The sequence below is a fragment of the Gouania willdenowi genome, chromosome 16 (genome assembly GCF_900634775.1).
Source record: "Gouania willdenowi chromosome 16, fGouWil2.1, whole genome shotgun sequence".
In the NCBI taxonomy this organism is placed as follows: Eukaryota; Metazoa; Chordata; class Actinopteri; order Blenniiformes; family Gobiesocidae; genus Gouania; species Gouania willdenowi.
Window position 1 is genome coordinate 12,405,793 of NC_041059.1, and position 16,394 is coordinate 12,422,186.

Below are 16,394 nucleotides of genomic sequence, written 5' to 3' on the forward strand. Positions count from 1 at the left end.
CCCCCCCCACACACACACACACACACACGCACACGCACAGTGTGACCTGCTGAACAGGCACACACCAACCTGTCCGTCAAAGACTAAGAACAGGTGCTTTACCAACAACCTCACTTACTTCTCCCCTCTTTGTGGCCCAAAGCTACACATACACACATACATGTACACGTGTTTTTTAGGCTGGGGGTGGGGGTGTTGGCGTCATGTGTGTATTGGATAACATACTGTGAAAAGCTTGCACAGGGAGGTGAAATTGAGGTGATTTTTTTTTTTTTTTTTGCTGAGAATCAGAGCTGAAACATATAAGATACTGACAGGTACTGACTCGCTGACCTGTGACGTTCTGCACTCTCTCACACACACATGCAGTGCACGTACGCACACGCACTAAATCTTTTTTGGGTTGTGTGTGTGTCTGACCCTAAGGTGTCTTGTCAGAAGCATATGAGCCCTAAGCCCTGCAGCAGTACATGATTTGAAGTGAGTCTCAAACAGTCCCAGGCTTTATACACTGCCTTGTTATAAAAAAGCTTTTAGTTACCTGCTGTCTACTCAATAAACCACTGGATGCGACGGTTGTGTTTCTAAACTGGAGGGAGCTACTCTCACTTTCACACAAGCTCTACTTTGATCCAAATTACAAACAAACTCCAAAGTACTGTCGTTGGTTTAGTTTGGAAAGGGACCGTAGAGGAGGTTGGCAGACTGGGTGGGGTGAACTGGGGTGGGGGAGGTCATTTTTTTTTTTTTTTTTTTTTTGACAGCCGCTCACAGTTGGCACCAAGGATCCAGGATGCTTTAGGGCGGACGGGGAGTGAGGCAGTGGTAGAGGGGGTGGGATTCTGTCGTAAAGGGGACGAAGGAACCACAGATTGTTTCCCTTCCAGCTTCTCGCCTTCAGGAAATAGCGGAGGAAGTAAAAAGTTTGGAAAGGAGATGAAGAATTATATGTGAAAGAACATGAATGAAAGAAATCGTCATTAATTGCACTCCTTCCTCTCCAACATCTCGCACCTCTCTGTTTAATCGTAAATCCACTCCAGTTTCCCCTGAGGGACTCGCTTCTCTCTCTTCCTGTAAGTATTCTCATTCATTCTCTTGCCTTTATTCTCTTTGTGTTTCCAGTGCCTTTCCTCTGCCTCTGTGTCCTCCTGTGAATCTCTGCCTCCACCAGACTTTAAATCTCTGGGTTTCTTGTTGTTTGATTGCTTTCATGAGTGAAATCCTTAAAGCTGTGAAGTGTGCATGCATTTATTGGACGGGGAATAGGACGAACACCTTCATGATTTATATGAATAACCTGAGTGACTTCAGTGTGTGTGTGTGTGTGTGTGTGTGTGTGTACTTTCCTAAGACAAGCTCTGTGACCAGTCGGTTCCGATCAATACTGTTCATAGGTTGTGTGTATGCACTAATGCAGCTTATGTCGATTTTTTTGGACTTTCTCTTTGTGTGACTCAGCTTTCTTCTTTTAGTGCCTGACACACATTTTTTCTTCATCCGTCACGTCACAATAAAAGCGTTGTGTTGCCAGCTAATGTTTACCTCAGTGTCTCTCACTGTTAAAGTCCTTCAATTTTAATGTGGCTTATTTCACATCCATCATTCACACGAGTGCCTCTCGTTTCTTCACCTTGATCTGAAATTTCTAGAAGCCTCTCGGCCAATCTGTGTCAATAGCTCCATCTCTGTGGGTGGGCCTCCCTGTCTTACTGTGTGATTATGGGATGCTGTCTTGGGAGGCCTTCTGTTATACGAGAGCTTCTCACTGTACAGTTCATTGTGGCTGCAGGACTGACTGGCTTTGTGTGCTTATTTCCCCTCTGTGCGTCTCTGCTGTGCTTTCGGTGCCTCTCCCTATATCGGTTTGTGTCCATCATTGGATTAACAAGCATCTGTCTCTCTCTCGCTCACCTTTTCTCTCTACCTCTGTTCCTCTGAATTCCCAGCTGTGATAGACGGACAGAAAGAGCTCCATTCCCTCTGGTGGCGTGACACCAGGAGTTTCCTCTTTCTCTCTGCTTCACTTCCTCTCCCCCCCCACGCCCTCACCTCCACCATGACACTCCTGGCCTCCGAGAGGTCACTTTTCATTCGGAAAAAGTTCCGATCAGGTGAGGTCCTCGTGCAGTCTTCATCTATTCCCAATTAGAATGGAGAGGACTGTGTTTCCTATGCTGTTGGCTTTACTTCTACAACAGATTTGGCAACATGACCCACATTGTTTAATGGTGATGGCAGCGGTTTGACAGTTGGATGCGTTTGTCCAATGACTGGAAAGAAGGCGGGTCCAAAGCCAATCTATATCAATAACAATTGTTCAGTCCTTGGTCCTAAATAATAATAACAATAATGTTATGGATTTATTAGACACTTTTTTCAAGGAGACTCAAAGCATGTTACAAAAACTATTATTAATTCATAATAATAATGCATCAAAGGTATGTAGCGCATTTTTAGGAACTCAAAGGACATGCATAAGACAAACGCAAATAATAAAATAACAATAAAAATTAGAGAGGTAAAGGAAAAGCAAGTTTGAACAGGTGGGTTTCGAGGAGTGTTTTAAATTCACACCAGTCACTCACATCAGTCATACCGGTGGTGGTAAGCTACATTGTAGCGACAGCTGGGATACTGACAGAAGAGTGGCTGCCATTTCACACTTACAGCCCCTCTGACCACCACCAACATTCATGCACAATTCATACCCATGAATACGAGGCAATGAGGGGAAAGTGCCTTGCCCAAGGACACAACGACAATGGCTTGGATAGAGCAGGATTCAAACCCCTAACCCTTTGGTTATTAAACAACCCACTCAACCACTGAGCCTTGATCGCTCCTGAATAAATGTGGGTGTCTGTGAAAGACTTTGACTGTCAAGAAATGTGCCCACAAACAACACTGAGGACAACAACAATGAGCATGTATTACTAACTTCAAACATGTTTGTGTGAAAGAGATCTGCACACTTAGATTAATGCAAGTAAAAATATTTAATTTCCAAGGTTTAGGTCAGAGGACCTTCATCAGGGCAGGATTACTAACAGTATTACATCTGCTAAGGAGATCTTATATTCACAGACGATTATTTGTTTGTTAGGATTATGTTAAAAGTACTTCAAAAGATCCATCCATCCATCTGACTCATACAGTAACAATGTCTGCTAACCTAACAAAATTGTGAATTGATTTTAAACTATTAATGAAACCTAAAACATTTAACCCTCTCTGCAGTGCGAGAGATGCTGCGTTTAAAAAGCCTTATTTTGGCTGCACTGCGTTCCCTACAAGTGTGGACTGCATGCAGCTGTCAGAAACGGCTGGCAAAATAGAATGAGGAGAAAATGACACACAGTCCCTCAGGTGTAGAAAACGTGGTTGTGGAAGCAGCTGCTCTCTTTAAAACCATGTGTGCCCTTTGCAGGGTAATGAAACATTTTAGTCTCCAAGCATGTCAAACTAATTCTAGACAAACATTTGGCCTGAAATGATAGTGGGAGCATTTTTTGTCATAAGTGTTTAATCGCTGAAATTATTATTCAATTATTACATTATGTAACTTGTCTTAAAATTGCATCAAGACTAATTCTCATGTTGGTTTTAAGTAGCATTAGTGCTAAAAGACTGTCTTTTTTTAATTTACAGTTAAACGTCACAACAGAGTTTGAAGTTTGAGGCTTTTTATTTGATACAATAATTTAATCAAGTGCCTCCATTTCTGATTTCTGAGGTGTTAAACTTTTGTTTTGAGCCCTGGGAGCGGCAGTAAAGTAGGAAGAGTAAAGTTAGTAGCACAAAACGAGTATGACGTGAGGAGGAGGAGATGTGAGAGGCTTGTGGAGAGAGTGGGACAGCTGAAGGGGGGGATGGGACCCACAGAAATAGATTTACTGAGGGATAAATAGTTACTGCCCTCACGCCCCCCCAATCTCAATGAGTCTATCAGGTCTCCTACTTGAACGGTATCATGGGAAAGGAACTGTGAGTACTGGGCCTTCCCAGACCCTGCTTCAAGTGTTGGGGTCTGCACTTGATTCTAGTGTGTATGTGCACACATGGGCTGTGTATATTCAACAGCTATGTTAAAGTCACGAGATTAAATAAATAAAATAATAAATATATATTGTTTCAACACAAAAAACAGAGAAAAATGTGTGGATTTGAGTGCATTTAAACGTTTGTCCTCCATAACAGCTGCTTGTGTCTTTCAGTTCTGCAGTTAAGGATTCAGAACCGAAGGCTGAGTGAAATCAATGCAGACTCAGGTTAGTCCATGTATGTCCTTATCACTGTTTTCTAAACTGTGACTGCAGGTTGCATTTAATATTAATGGTTCAAAAGTCATCTCGTTTTACTGAAAGATGCTCGCCTATTGATTACACATTGTTTTTGCAATTTCACCCACAGTCCACAAGAATTATTGTCTAAGTTTCTGGAATTTACACAACAGTTGGTAGAGGATTGTATTTAAATGTTTGAAATGTCAGCAGAAAGTCATGTTTTTTTTTTAATATTCTCTGAGTTTCGTGGAACAGTTACTGCATGAACAAACGCTTTGTACCTAAAAATGCCTAAAAACATACCATGTGATACAATAGGTAAGTAAAAAAAGAGGGTCCAACCATGAAGTTATTACATAGAACGCAGAAACCTGCAATACTTATACTTTGATGTGATGGGTAGCATGTTTAGCAAAATGGCAAATGTTGACTTAACGTCATTAAATGCTGTACAAGGATCAAAAGTCAGCTCCTTTTGTTTTGAGTCTGTGTTTTTGTGGGTTCCAGTCCGACATTCCTTGCTTTAGTTAATGTCTGTCTATCTGAGTAAAGAAGAGGTCATACAAGAAGAAGAAGCTTTGCACAGTGCGAGACCAAAACAAAATATATCTTGGATTCTCCCCGCCACGTGGAAGCACGAGTTGAACTCTGTGAATACTTTGATGTTCTCCTTCTCTTGATACATTATTCCTGAAAGCGTCCAACAGGAAACTGAGGAGACTACAGAGAACTTCATTTTGAATAATACATCAATTAATTTCATCCACAGGATTAAAATCGACCTGCCCGCCTTCAAAAGGTGAGAAAGACCAGAGTGAAGCTCAGGTGAGTCACCTTCCTATAGGTTCATCCCCTCTAAACTACATTTTTGAAATCTTTTATCTATATCAAAGGGCTAAGATTAAACATACAATTATTTGGATCAATTATTGGATTGGATTCTAGTATTGTAATTATACATTTGCCGGGGGTGAAAAACTTGCATTTTCCACATGATCTGAATTAGCCTGGCAACGTAAATAACAATGGATACAGGCAAAACTAACCTCTGTCCTTGAGCTGATGAAAACATGGCTGCTAATTTACAGCAATAGTCCCTCTGAGCATTTCTAATTGGTTTGCATTATTTAAAACAAAGGTGTTTTGTGCAATGACACATGGATAAAGAGGTATTTAGTACAACCTCAGCCAGGGCTGCTTAACCCCTTACAGCTCAACTCTGCTATTTTTGTTCTCTTGTCAGCATTTCCCCCCCCAATTCACAAGTATTATAAAAATCCAGTCTGTGACTACTAAACTAACACATGATATAACAACAAGACTTAAAGACTACTTCTATGGTAACACGTTATTATTTTGTTTATTTGACAGGGACAATGTACATTCATCAATATTACATTACGTGTACCAGAGTTAGCCTAATGGCTATTTTTCATCTGCTATCCCTGGACAGCTGTTAAAACAAAATCAACATTAGTACAATAAAAAAGCGTCACATTCTAAAACAGCATAAAAACATTAATACAACTTTATAATTCACCTTCCTAAAAATGTACATGTCAGTTTCATTAATATACTATAGTCAATGGAATGTCATCTTTAATATGTTGATGGTGCAGTGTAACAAAGGCCATGGCTATGTGTTTACACCTTTTTGTGATTGTTTTCTATTCAACCGATAAAGATTATCTTCAGCATTCACAGATCTGATTCCACATGTCGAAGCAAATCAATTTTATTAGTTATTTAAATATGCCAATATATTCTGAACTTTCATATATTTAAGAACAATTCAGAGTAGACCTTAAAGGAACTACTAGTACATAACGTCTAAACAAGGGAATGGAACGAAGGCATTTGAACATCTTTGCTGCTCTGGTGAACTCAGCAATGATGTATGTCATTGGGTTAAGCTGGCACAGAAGTACAGCTTGCTCTGCTGTGAATGTGCCGCATAGTAATTTTTGAGCGCTGACTGTTGGATTGACCTTCTGTGTTCCCATCCAGCGTCTTCTGGATGACAGCGCCACTCAGAAGTTGCCCCCTGGTGGTCAAAGTGCTGAAACTACACAAGGTGATAGTAGGCTGTCAATTGATGCTGCCTCCTCCTCCTCACCTCAGCTGCTCCCTGCATGCTGCATTGTAACAGTTCCCCCTCCCTTCCCTGCCTCTATCTATGCTGCACATCTATTCTCAGTAGATCTCTTTAATGCGTAATGCATGGAAGAGAAGTGTGTACATTTTGCTGAAAGATTTAGTGATTCATCAGCAGTCAGGTAACCAGGAATGTGACCTTTTTGAAAGTTTTTAAATATCAGTGATTGACAACTCTTGATATAAAAAAAAAAACCCTCTGCAATCTAGGGATCAGATCTATAATTTCTTGCCATTAGTGATATCTAAACTAAATCATCTGCGTCTGCTCTTATCGCTCCTCTTCCTCTCAACACCTTTAAACTTTGCTTGATATGTGAAAGGGTGGGATTGAACTTCCTGTCTACAGTACCTGTTTGTGCCATTTCTGAAATCTGCAGTGCAGGTTTTATCATCTAAAAAATGTTTTCTAATTCTTCTTTTGTCTCCTGCCCAATAGAAATGACTGTGTGTGGCACACAGAGGCACAAGAAGTCTCATCTGAAGCAGAACCTCAATGAGAGGATCCAACATCCGTCTGGAGCTTCAGAGCTACAGTACGAACCCACCTGTGAGTCACCACACACACACACACACACACACTTGCACACAATGCTAATGGTCATTCCATTGCAGACACATGTAGATCTACTTCTACTGAATTGAGTTTCTTTTCCATTTTAATGACTGCAGGTCCAACCTCCATTGCTTTGTCTGCTGATGTCCTCGAAGATGACATCCCTTCTTCCTCTGTCTCTTCACCCACCAAGAAGTGTGGTGCTTACCATTCATTGGCCTTCCCCTCATTGCCTGGGCTCTCAGGTGACCAATTACTGAGAGACTGTGCAAGCGGAGGTCTCTCAATCAACAGTCCTCATCATGCTCAGGTGAGAAAACTTTTTTTTTAAACCGCTATTTTAAATGTACTATGATGCAAAAAAAACAGAATTTTCTTACTAAAGCATCATCTTCTGCATGTTATATAGTAACCGATATATAAACCCTGACTTCAGGCTGGTCTAGCAATGCTCCCGGTAACCGAGGGCATCAGACAACCAGTGAGCCACACCGTAGATGATGCAAACAGCATGAGAACACAACAGGAGCTGTATGTGAGCTCTCAAAGCCACCCTCAGCTGCCAAAGGTAATGTAATACCAAGTTAAATAAAGCTGCTTACTTGTTTTGTTTTTTTATTTGAATAATGTGTTTGAGTTTTTAGTGTTTTACTTGGTTTTATTGCTGCACAATTTTAGCTCAACATAAAATCCCGAGTTTTTTTTATCTTTAAAACTTCATTTTTAATCTGTTTACCCTTTGTTCTTTGGTTATTTTGTTTTAAAGCCAAATCAAAAAAACAAAAAAAAAAAACTGTGTGATTATTTAGTTTTACTGACTTAAAACCGAAACAGAAAAATCAAAAACCAGACAAGCAAGGTTTTTCTGTTTTAAAATTACATTTGATTCCATTTTGTGATATTTGGATATTCAAGGGAAAACTATGGACGAGAGCTTCATGTTTTATTCTCACCACACAAAGAGGACCGACAGACAGGTTGGAAATGTTTACTTTTGGACAAAAAAGGAGCAACGCATAAGACACATTACTGATGAACTGGTGAATAGAAACATTAATAATGAATAAATATATCACAACAAAAAAATGTATGTTACGAAAAGCACACAAGATATGTGATTAAAGGAACCAGAGGTGGTGAAATGAATCTACTGGTGCTTCTTGAGCTGAAACATCCACAGACTGCTTGAAAACAGGAGCAGGAACAGAAAACTGCTGAAATAAATCCTAAACAGTCCGATTGTGTGTGGAGACCTGGTCCAGGACTTGTGGAGGGAAACCAGGTGCAGCAGACTTCAGTTCTCACTCTAATTTCCCCGTAAATATCCAAAAATCTCACACACAGAAAAATATGTATTGATAAAACAGAAAAACACTGCTTATCTTATTTGTCTTTAAGTCAATAAAATGAAATAACCACACCGTTTATTTGTTATTTTGATTTGGTTTTAAAACGGAATAACCAAAGAACAAAGGGTACGCAGATGAGATTTGATTCCAAATTCAATTTTTCCCCTTTAAAAAAAAAAGATTTGGTTTTATTTATTGCAAGTATTTTATTTTAATTGAAAAAGTGAAAACTAATTTCTGTATTGGGAATAAAGTACAACTGCAAAGCTGTAACAACAAATCCTCTGTGGGTTTGATAAAATAACAACGTGCCCAACCAAAAATGAATCCTTCAGCATTTTAAAAAAGAGTAAAAAAAAAAAAAAAACCTCACTCAAAATTCACATTGCGGGGGTTTATCACGTTAAACTTGTGTTTGAAACTTGTTTTTCAACAGTTCGTAAAGGGAGAGAGACTCTTGACGTGATTACACATGATTAAACAGGAAAATCAATTTTTATGATTTTGACCTTTTAAAAATGCCCCTCAATAAATTATCCAATTTCGATTTTATATCGATTAATCGTGCTGCGTTACTAGGTTTAGAATAAATGAATGTAACCTTACATGGACAAATGCTGATAAATATGGGAAAAATTTGTTGAATATAACTTCAGCAAGCTCATCCAGAAAACTTCAGCCTTTTTTTTTTTTTTTTTTAAAAGAGTGTGCTCTTTACAGACAGCTCAGGCTGCCAGCCCGACCTGTAACTCATCTCTAGGCCAGACCCTCACTTTCAACCACCTTCCTCGTCCAAGGAAACCACGGGACACCAAACCCAAGATGAGGAAACTCAAGTATCACCAGTACATTCCTCCCGACCAGAAGACGGGATCAGTGACTGGAGGTGCCTGGAAAAAACAGTAGTTTTTACATTGGTTTAATTTGAAAAACAGGATTTTTCTTAGTTAATCTTTAATATCATATTATCAGTGGTATAATCGCAGGAGAGAAAGTACAGAGATAAGATAACACTTTATTTATCCCATGTGGGTAGGGGTGGCTCCATTTAACCAAAGAGGAGCATGCCAGGATATATACAGAAGAATAATAGCAAACCCATATAATACAGGAGAGTTGAGAAACACATAAAATACAAATGCAACAATGTTGTTAAATATTCAAGTTTTTGTGCAGGGTTTCATAAAGCTCAGTTACAGTCAGTGTTTCAGGTACGATGATATAGTAATCTGCTTTGTTGAAAATATTGATCCCCAAAATATAATTTCATTGTTTCAGTATTTAATAGTTTTCATATTTAAAACAGCTGGTTTCATGCTAGATATCCCTCATAAGTAACACCTTCATACACTACCAGACATTAATAGTTTTTATTTATAGAGACGTTAGCTCAGGTATGTAGTCTGTGCTACTAAAGCTATCAAAACAAAGCACTTTTTTTTAGCATTTTCAAAACTTCAAACTTACGGAGTGCTTAATAAATTATTTAATAAGTCCATGAATGAACATCTTCTGTCTTTCTCAGTCTGTCTCTATATTAGTTACCTTTTTTCATTCAACAGTGTGTCAGACAGAACAGATAGAACTGGCAATTCCACCCCTAAACTGTCAAAACTCCACCAAAAATGTATCTTGCACCCCCCTCCTTTGGAAACTCTAAACCCAACCTGGCAACACAGCTTCTGCAGGAGTTCACTTTCTTGTCTCCACTGCTCTGTTTTAATACTTGTCTCACTTACAGTCATGTCTTTTTTTTTTCCCCCCTGTAAATAAATTTAGGACACGTTTATTTATTGCATGATTTTTTTTTTTCAGGTCTTTTATTTATTCATTATGTACAATTGGATAAGATCAAAATACGGTTAGTCAAAGTCCATGAATATTACATATTTGTTTGTAACTTTTGTCAGTCATTATTCACTCTCTCACAACATTAAATGTGATATTAATAGTTATAGTAATTGATAAAAAAAATATATGGGCATGAAACAAAGGTGTCCTAAAAGCAGACCTACTTGATAAAGGACTTTTGTTTATTTAATGGTAATGTGATACACTTCAGCCATTATTTTGTTTTTTACTATTTAGGGGGAGGAGCCAAACAGAAGAGCTCAACCTCTACCCAGGTGCCAGACCCAGTCATTTCCCAACCTCTGAAACAGCAGCAGGTCTTCCTTCAACTTCAAATCGTCCAAAATCAGCAGCAGCAACAACCACAACAGCAGCTGACTGTGGTTTCAAGGTATCCAAACCGATGGAAACATGGATCCTAATGTCAAACAATGAACTTAGTCAGTGTTTCTGTTACTTTGATAGTGGAGATAATGGTGATCTTGTGAAAAGTGCTGGTGAAATACCAGTAAATCTCCAAGCTGTTTCTTCAACAACTAATGTCAGCCTAATGGATCCCAGCACTGCAGCCAAGCCTGAAGTTCTCCCTGCTAATTTGGCTGATTTAACAGTGAGATGAACACATCTGTCTAATGAGCAATTATTGGCCTTAAGTATTAATTTACTTCTCATTGACTGTTACTCTACTGTTATCTTATCTCAGGTGTCAGAGTTACGTCAGCAGCTTCGTAAACGGGGCCTTCCCGTGTCGGGTACCAAGCCTGCCTTGCTGCAGCGTCTACGCCCGTTCCAGCTTCCCCATGCTTGCCTTACGTCGGCCCCCCTCTGTCACCTTGGGGCCAGCCCAGAGACTCTTACCCTCTGCCCCCAGCTGCAACCCAGCCATAGCCCTGCATCAAGCTCCACCTCTGCACTAGACTCACCCAACCACAGCCCGATCCAGCAGCTGTACATCCAGGATGGTGGAATTCCTAATGGAGCTCTGACCATTGCTCCCAATGGTTTTGCTGGTGCTGCGTCACTTTGTGTTGATGGGGAACAGTGCGATCTCACCAAAGCTTTCTTCCTGGCTCCTGCCAGCACAGCTTCAGGAACTCCAAGCCCCAGCCTGCCCATGTCGTCCTCCTCACCCCTGCAGTGTGGGACTCACTGGAGAACCGAGAGTGAACAGCAGGATGTGAGTATGGAGGTGGAGATGAGGAAGAGAAGCCGGCCCAAAGACCGAGCAACACACACTAGCAATGAGGTAAAGACTCTCTGGTGTATGGTCTGAGATATTTTATCAAGCTGATAATTTATAACAATCTTCACTTTAACAATGCCCCCCGTCTGTGTATTTTTTTATTTATTTATTTTTTTTTAATCAAAGCAGCCTTTGGGAGGATCTCTGCATCCTTTCCTGCAACAGGATCCAGGATGCTTAAGAGGGAAACTGGAGACAGATGCACACACAGAAGTGGTGTTTACACAGGTAATCATGCAAATTAGGCAACACATTTGGTCTGGAAAACTCATTTAAATGGATTAAAATGTTCAGTCAGATTTCTGAATCCAACTCTAACTCTAATCAGGTATTTTGCTGCCAGCCATGTGATATCATCAGCAATGACTTTGAGCTGCCAGTGCAGATTACAGCAAGTCCTGTTGAGTCATTGCCTGGAATTCGCAGCTTGGAGGAGGAGTTACAAGAGGCTATTCAGAAGGCACAGGTAGACTAGGCGTCATCAGGTTTTTTTTTTTTGTGGTGCTACAGTACTTTTCTCTTTTGTGCAAACAGATGGACCCAAGACAATCTATTGACGACATTCTTGATGATTCTATAACGTCTCCTGGTTAGTCTTAATAACGATGTAAAAGATCAATGCCTGTATTTTTACTAATCTAATTATTTTCTTAATTTCTCTTCCAGCCTCGGACAACGTCTCTGATCATAAGTCTCTTGCCCACGTAACCTCTGACCCCTCTCCACCTCCTCCTCTCCAATCTGAACTGCCTCACAACAAGGAAGACCAATTCTTGTCTTCACCTCTTTGCTCCTCTCTCTTGCTAGAGCTCCCTCCATCCCCTGCCATCATACATCCAAATCAGGTCATGCCCGCTCCTCCTCCACCAACCATCTGCACGTCACCTCTGTCGTCTTCACGAAAGTCACGGAAACGACGTGCTCCATCTTCGTTTGACGCTGCCGAGTGGCTGGAAACTCTGACATCTGGCCTCCGCCCTCTCACCCCGCCAACAGCTCCTTTTGTTGAGTCCGACTTCAGTCTGGATTCTGATCTGAATGTCAATAGAGTGCTCGACTTAATGATAGAGCAGTGGTGAGATATTGTGAGGAATGTATCCGTTTCCATGGTTGTTTGTGAGCATTTGTGTATTTGATGATTATGAATGGTGCAAAACTGCAAGCATCACTTTAATGGCACATGACTGTGAATCGAGGCCTTCATCCATCTCCTATTGATAGGCTGTCAGACACTGACTCTACGCAATGTCGAGAGTCAGTGTGTCGCAGCAATCAAATGTGACATAACGTTAAGGGCTCAACAAGTGCACTATGTGTACTCATATGCCCCCTTTGCACTGTTAGATAATGCAAATTGTTGTTTAAACACACTTGGAATCAGCCAGAAACGGCAAACAAGCATATGTGGGCTGTCACACTCCACAGCACAATGTTTGCGGTACTAAACAAAAGAAAACCTGGTGGTGTATTAATTTAAACATGGATCTTGGCTGCAATGTGTGGATGTTGTTTCTGACTTATCTCCAAAAACCTGTTGTCGGGTTAGGTGGACTGTGGCCCCTGGTGTTGACTCAGTCATTGAGTCCTGGCCATTCATAAAGCCTGTTCAGATCGTGTAAAAATCCAGACAGACCATTGCACACAGCTTGTGCATGGCTTCAAACCTCAGCCTTGGTGCCAGACACACAGTCGGCATTCAGAAAGAGAGAAATTACAGAAGCCACAAACGAGTGTGTGCATCAGAGCGTATCAGTATGCGTTTGTGTATGTCAGTTAAGTTTGTTTAAATCAGTATGTCTGACGTGTGAGTGTTTACACAAAGCTGCATGTGTTTTTATTTGCCAACCGACAAAGGCTTCCATGTAAATTTTACAGTAATGCCAGATTTCCAGCTTTTTCTGTTGCTTGTAATTAAACAAGACTGCTTTAGATTTCATTGCATGGCAGTAACTCTTCTGTAGTCATTCAGCCTAATCATCAGAATAACCACATTACCTTGTTGTTCAAGTCCTGTTCTATAGGTGAGCAATCAGGCAACCACTCTGAAAACTAGTCTAGGTACAAATGCACCAATCAGGAGAGGGAGCGTTTCCTCATCTGTGTGCAAAAACAGGTGGTCATTGTGTTTCCTGATTAGCTCCCCACTGTGTCTGAACGGCTGCTTTACTCTCGCCCACCGCTCCATGAATTGGATACACGACAGTTTGTAAATCCAAGCTGAGGCCACACCAATTTTTTTTTTTTTGGACATGACATCTTTTATCAAACGTTATGTTCAGTTTCAGCTGAACTCAATGTTTTATCCATAGAATATTCCAATGACAGCATTGTATAAAAATTATACAAAAATAACAATGTATTTAAAAAAAAAAAAAGGCTTGTAAACCCAAAATATCATAAAACTTTCCCGGGGCCAATATAACCAAGAAGAAGCTAAATTGTATTACTTTATCTTGTACTATTATTATTTCTTTGATTACCCCGCGGCCCTGAAAAACAGGAACAAGCAGGTGTGAAAATGGATTGATGAATGGATTTCTGTGGTTAATAAATGAGGCATGTCACAGGATCCAAACAGTTATTGGTCATCAGTTTTGATCCAGTCATTGATGGAAGATGTATGTGGATATATTTCACTAATTGTATTTAGTATTTCCAAACTTCAATGCAAAATTCAATCAGGAAATAATTTTGTGAAGTTATTGCAAATGACCTCTTACCACCAACTGGGTACAATCAGAGCCCCTTAGTGCCACTTAGACCCTCACTCCATAATTTATGTCTCTGATCTCTGTCGGCTCTGAAAATTGTTTGTTTTTTACGTTATTTATTGATGATGCAGAGATAGAAACATTGCTTGGATACATGCACGTTCAGTAGCTATGTCCATGTCCACACACTCTCAATGCTGTTGAAGATAGAAGCCATTGTTCTTTGCCAACCCATGAGTTATTCTACCTATAGTCTAATAACTCACAATCAACCATGGTTCATATATAATGTTTCTCCATTAAGAAAGACATGGTCAATTACGAGCTTTGTCTGTGTTTTGGTGTATGTTCCTGACCAGTCTGTTTCCATGTGCATTTGCGGCACACTTGTCTGCCTCTTCGTAAAGTTTGCCAACAACTGCCTTGGTTAATTGCTAAGATGATAGATACTGGTCATCTGCAAGCCTTCAGTATAAAAAGACAGCTTTATGTTGAAGATATTTTTCTACAGCTTTCATAAAAGACAATAAAAGTGCAGCTAAATGTTTATGGATGGCAATGATAATCATAGCGATCAATAAGCATCTGCTGCAGGAAAAAAAAGAGAGAGAATTGATTGGCAGGAGAGTAAGATGCTACCTCCTGTGACTTCCACTGCTTTAGGGCCAACATCAGTGTTTTCCGTGTTTCTTAAACCATTTCCAAACACCGGAGCAGAGTTTCTTGAAGCACCATTGGGGCAGTTTTACTGGTTTGATTTAAGCACTTTGGTTTCAAACAGGATTTATAAATATTGGATGAAACTGCCAGTGAGTTTCCAAGAACTCTGATTCAGTTGGCCATGACTTGCTGCTATACCTGCGTTATTTAAAAGAAAAAAAAAAACAACTTGCAAATACCAATGATGTGTTTTATTTTATTTATCATGTAATTTATTATTGAAAAAAGCATCAATTGCTGTCTTGAAATGTATTTATGAGCATCAAGAAAATTAAAGTCTTAATAGATTTTCCATGTGGATCCTCTTTTATCAACATGAAACGAGCAAGCATGAGTTTGTTGTTCCACACCACGATGTGATTAAGAAATGTTTACGTAAAGAATAATTTAATGACATTAAAAAAACAGGATGCTATTAATATTGAAACCTGAAAGAACAATAATTGAGAAAAAGAACTGAATAGCCTTCATTATGTGCTCAACATGTCATCCATACTTTTGATAACATTAATTACACAATGTAGGCTACAATGTTGATGCTACACAAATTACATAAAACGTGATCGTCAAAACTCACTAAACTGATTTTTATGTGAGCACAGAGTGAGAGCTCTCAGTCATCTTGACTATTGCGCTCTTCAATCAGTGTTGGATGGTCAGCCCAAAGGTACAATAGAAACTGCAAAAGGGCTGTAGTGGAATGGGTTATTTTGTTTTACTGCTAATGTCTTCAACCCTTGCATGTGGAGTTCAGACTATATGGAGCTTGTATTTAATCCTTTTGAAAATCCACTTGTTTTACCGTAAAAGTCACCGTAGACACAAGGGTTACTTAGTTAAGGCCGTAACTGGTGTCTGGTCCAGCGTGTATTCCAACTGACATTATTCCAAAAACCACAAGAAATTTCATCCACCTCCCAATTAACACCAGAAACACTGTGAAGAGAGATGCAATATATGTAAATCCAAAACAGTCATCACATTTCTGAGAGGCTAAACTGGCTACCCAGCCGTACACCACACGTTTACAAGCTATTTGAATATGTAATTGCTGCTTGTTTTTTTTTTTTGTATTGTGCTTGTTAGAAAGCACAAAGTTTAATTGATTTTGCTTATATGTGTTGTTGAAAGGAAACGTCCCTTCAAGCTACATCTCCTAATGGGAGAAAGTGATAGATGCTTCTAGATCTGATAGATGAGTCAGGATTTTCTCCCTCTGATGTTTTGCCAAACCTGCTCTCCACTGAACACACCTCAGGACCACTTTTTAGATATTTCCTTTTTCTTGTGATTCTTAGAACAGTGGTTTAGGCAATGTAATTACAAATGAACTTTCTCTGTCAAAAAGCAGCTGAGTGGATTTATTGAGTGACTGATCATTGCCCAGGATGGGATGTGAGGATCTCGTTTCACGCTTCATCAAAGAGGAAAATAAACAACTTTGTATAATTTCTTTAACTCATCTTTGGCACTACAAGACTAATCTGTCTATTGGTTGTACAGCAATCAAAAGCTACATATGCT

The 16,394-nt window shown here is 39.7% G+C and overlaps 1 protein-coding gene across 3 annotated transcripts; it reads left to right on the forward strand.

Moving 5' to 3' along the window:
* Positions 1–796: 796 nt before the first annotated feature.
* On the forward strand, positions 797–15,162 carry LOC114478544 (myocardin). Of its 3 annotated transcripts, none has more exons than XM_028471663.1 (16): positions 797–1,076; positions 1,950–2,114; positions 4,218–4,271; positions 5,056–5,111; positions 6,294–6,360; positions 6,880–6,990; positions 7,113–7,306; positions 7,433–7,564; positions 9,066–9,231; positions 10,434–10,587; positions 10,662–10,806; positions 10,900–11,442; positions 11,566–11,667; positions 11,768–11,905; positions 11,974–12,028; positions 12,106–15,162. In XM_028471663.1, exons 1-16 carry the CDS (start codon positions 965–967, stop codon positions 12,516–12,518), a joined length of 2,607 nt encoding a protein of 868 aa, XP_028327464.1. In that variant the 5' UTR covers positions 797–964; the 3' UTR covers positions 12,519–15,162. The 3 variants fall into 3 exon arrangements, with proteins under 3 accessions (XP_028327464.1, XP_028327465.1, XP_028327466.1); XM_028471664.1 differs by having other exon boundaries at positions 11,569–11,667; XM_028471665.1 differs by lacking the exons at positions 797–1,076; positions 1,950–2,114 and adding an exon at positions 3,953–3,987.
* Positions 15,163–16,394: the final 1,232 nt, after the last annotated feature.

What these genes read in the sequence shown, in the direction of transcription:
- LOC114478544 (XM_028471663.1), top strand. Translation starts at nt 965, where the DNA reads ATGAAAGAAATCGTCATTAATTGCACTCCTTCCTCTCCAACATCTCGC. An exon ending in AAGTGCTGAAACTACACAAG is followed by an intron (nt 6,361 to 6,879) that starts GTGATAGTAGGC and finishes CCTGCCCAATAG; the next exon opens with AAATGACTGTGTGTGGCACA. An exon ending in GACGGGATCAGTGACTGGAG is followed by an intron (nt 9,232 to 10,433) that starts GTGCCTGGAAAA and finishes TTTACTATTTAG; the next exon opens with GGGGAGGAGCCAAACAGAAG.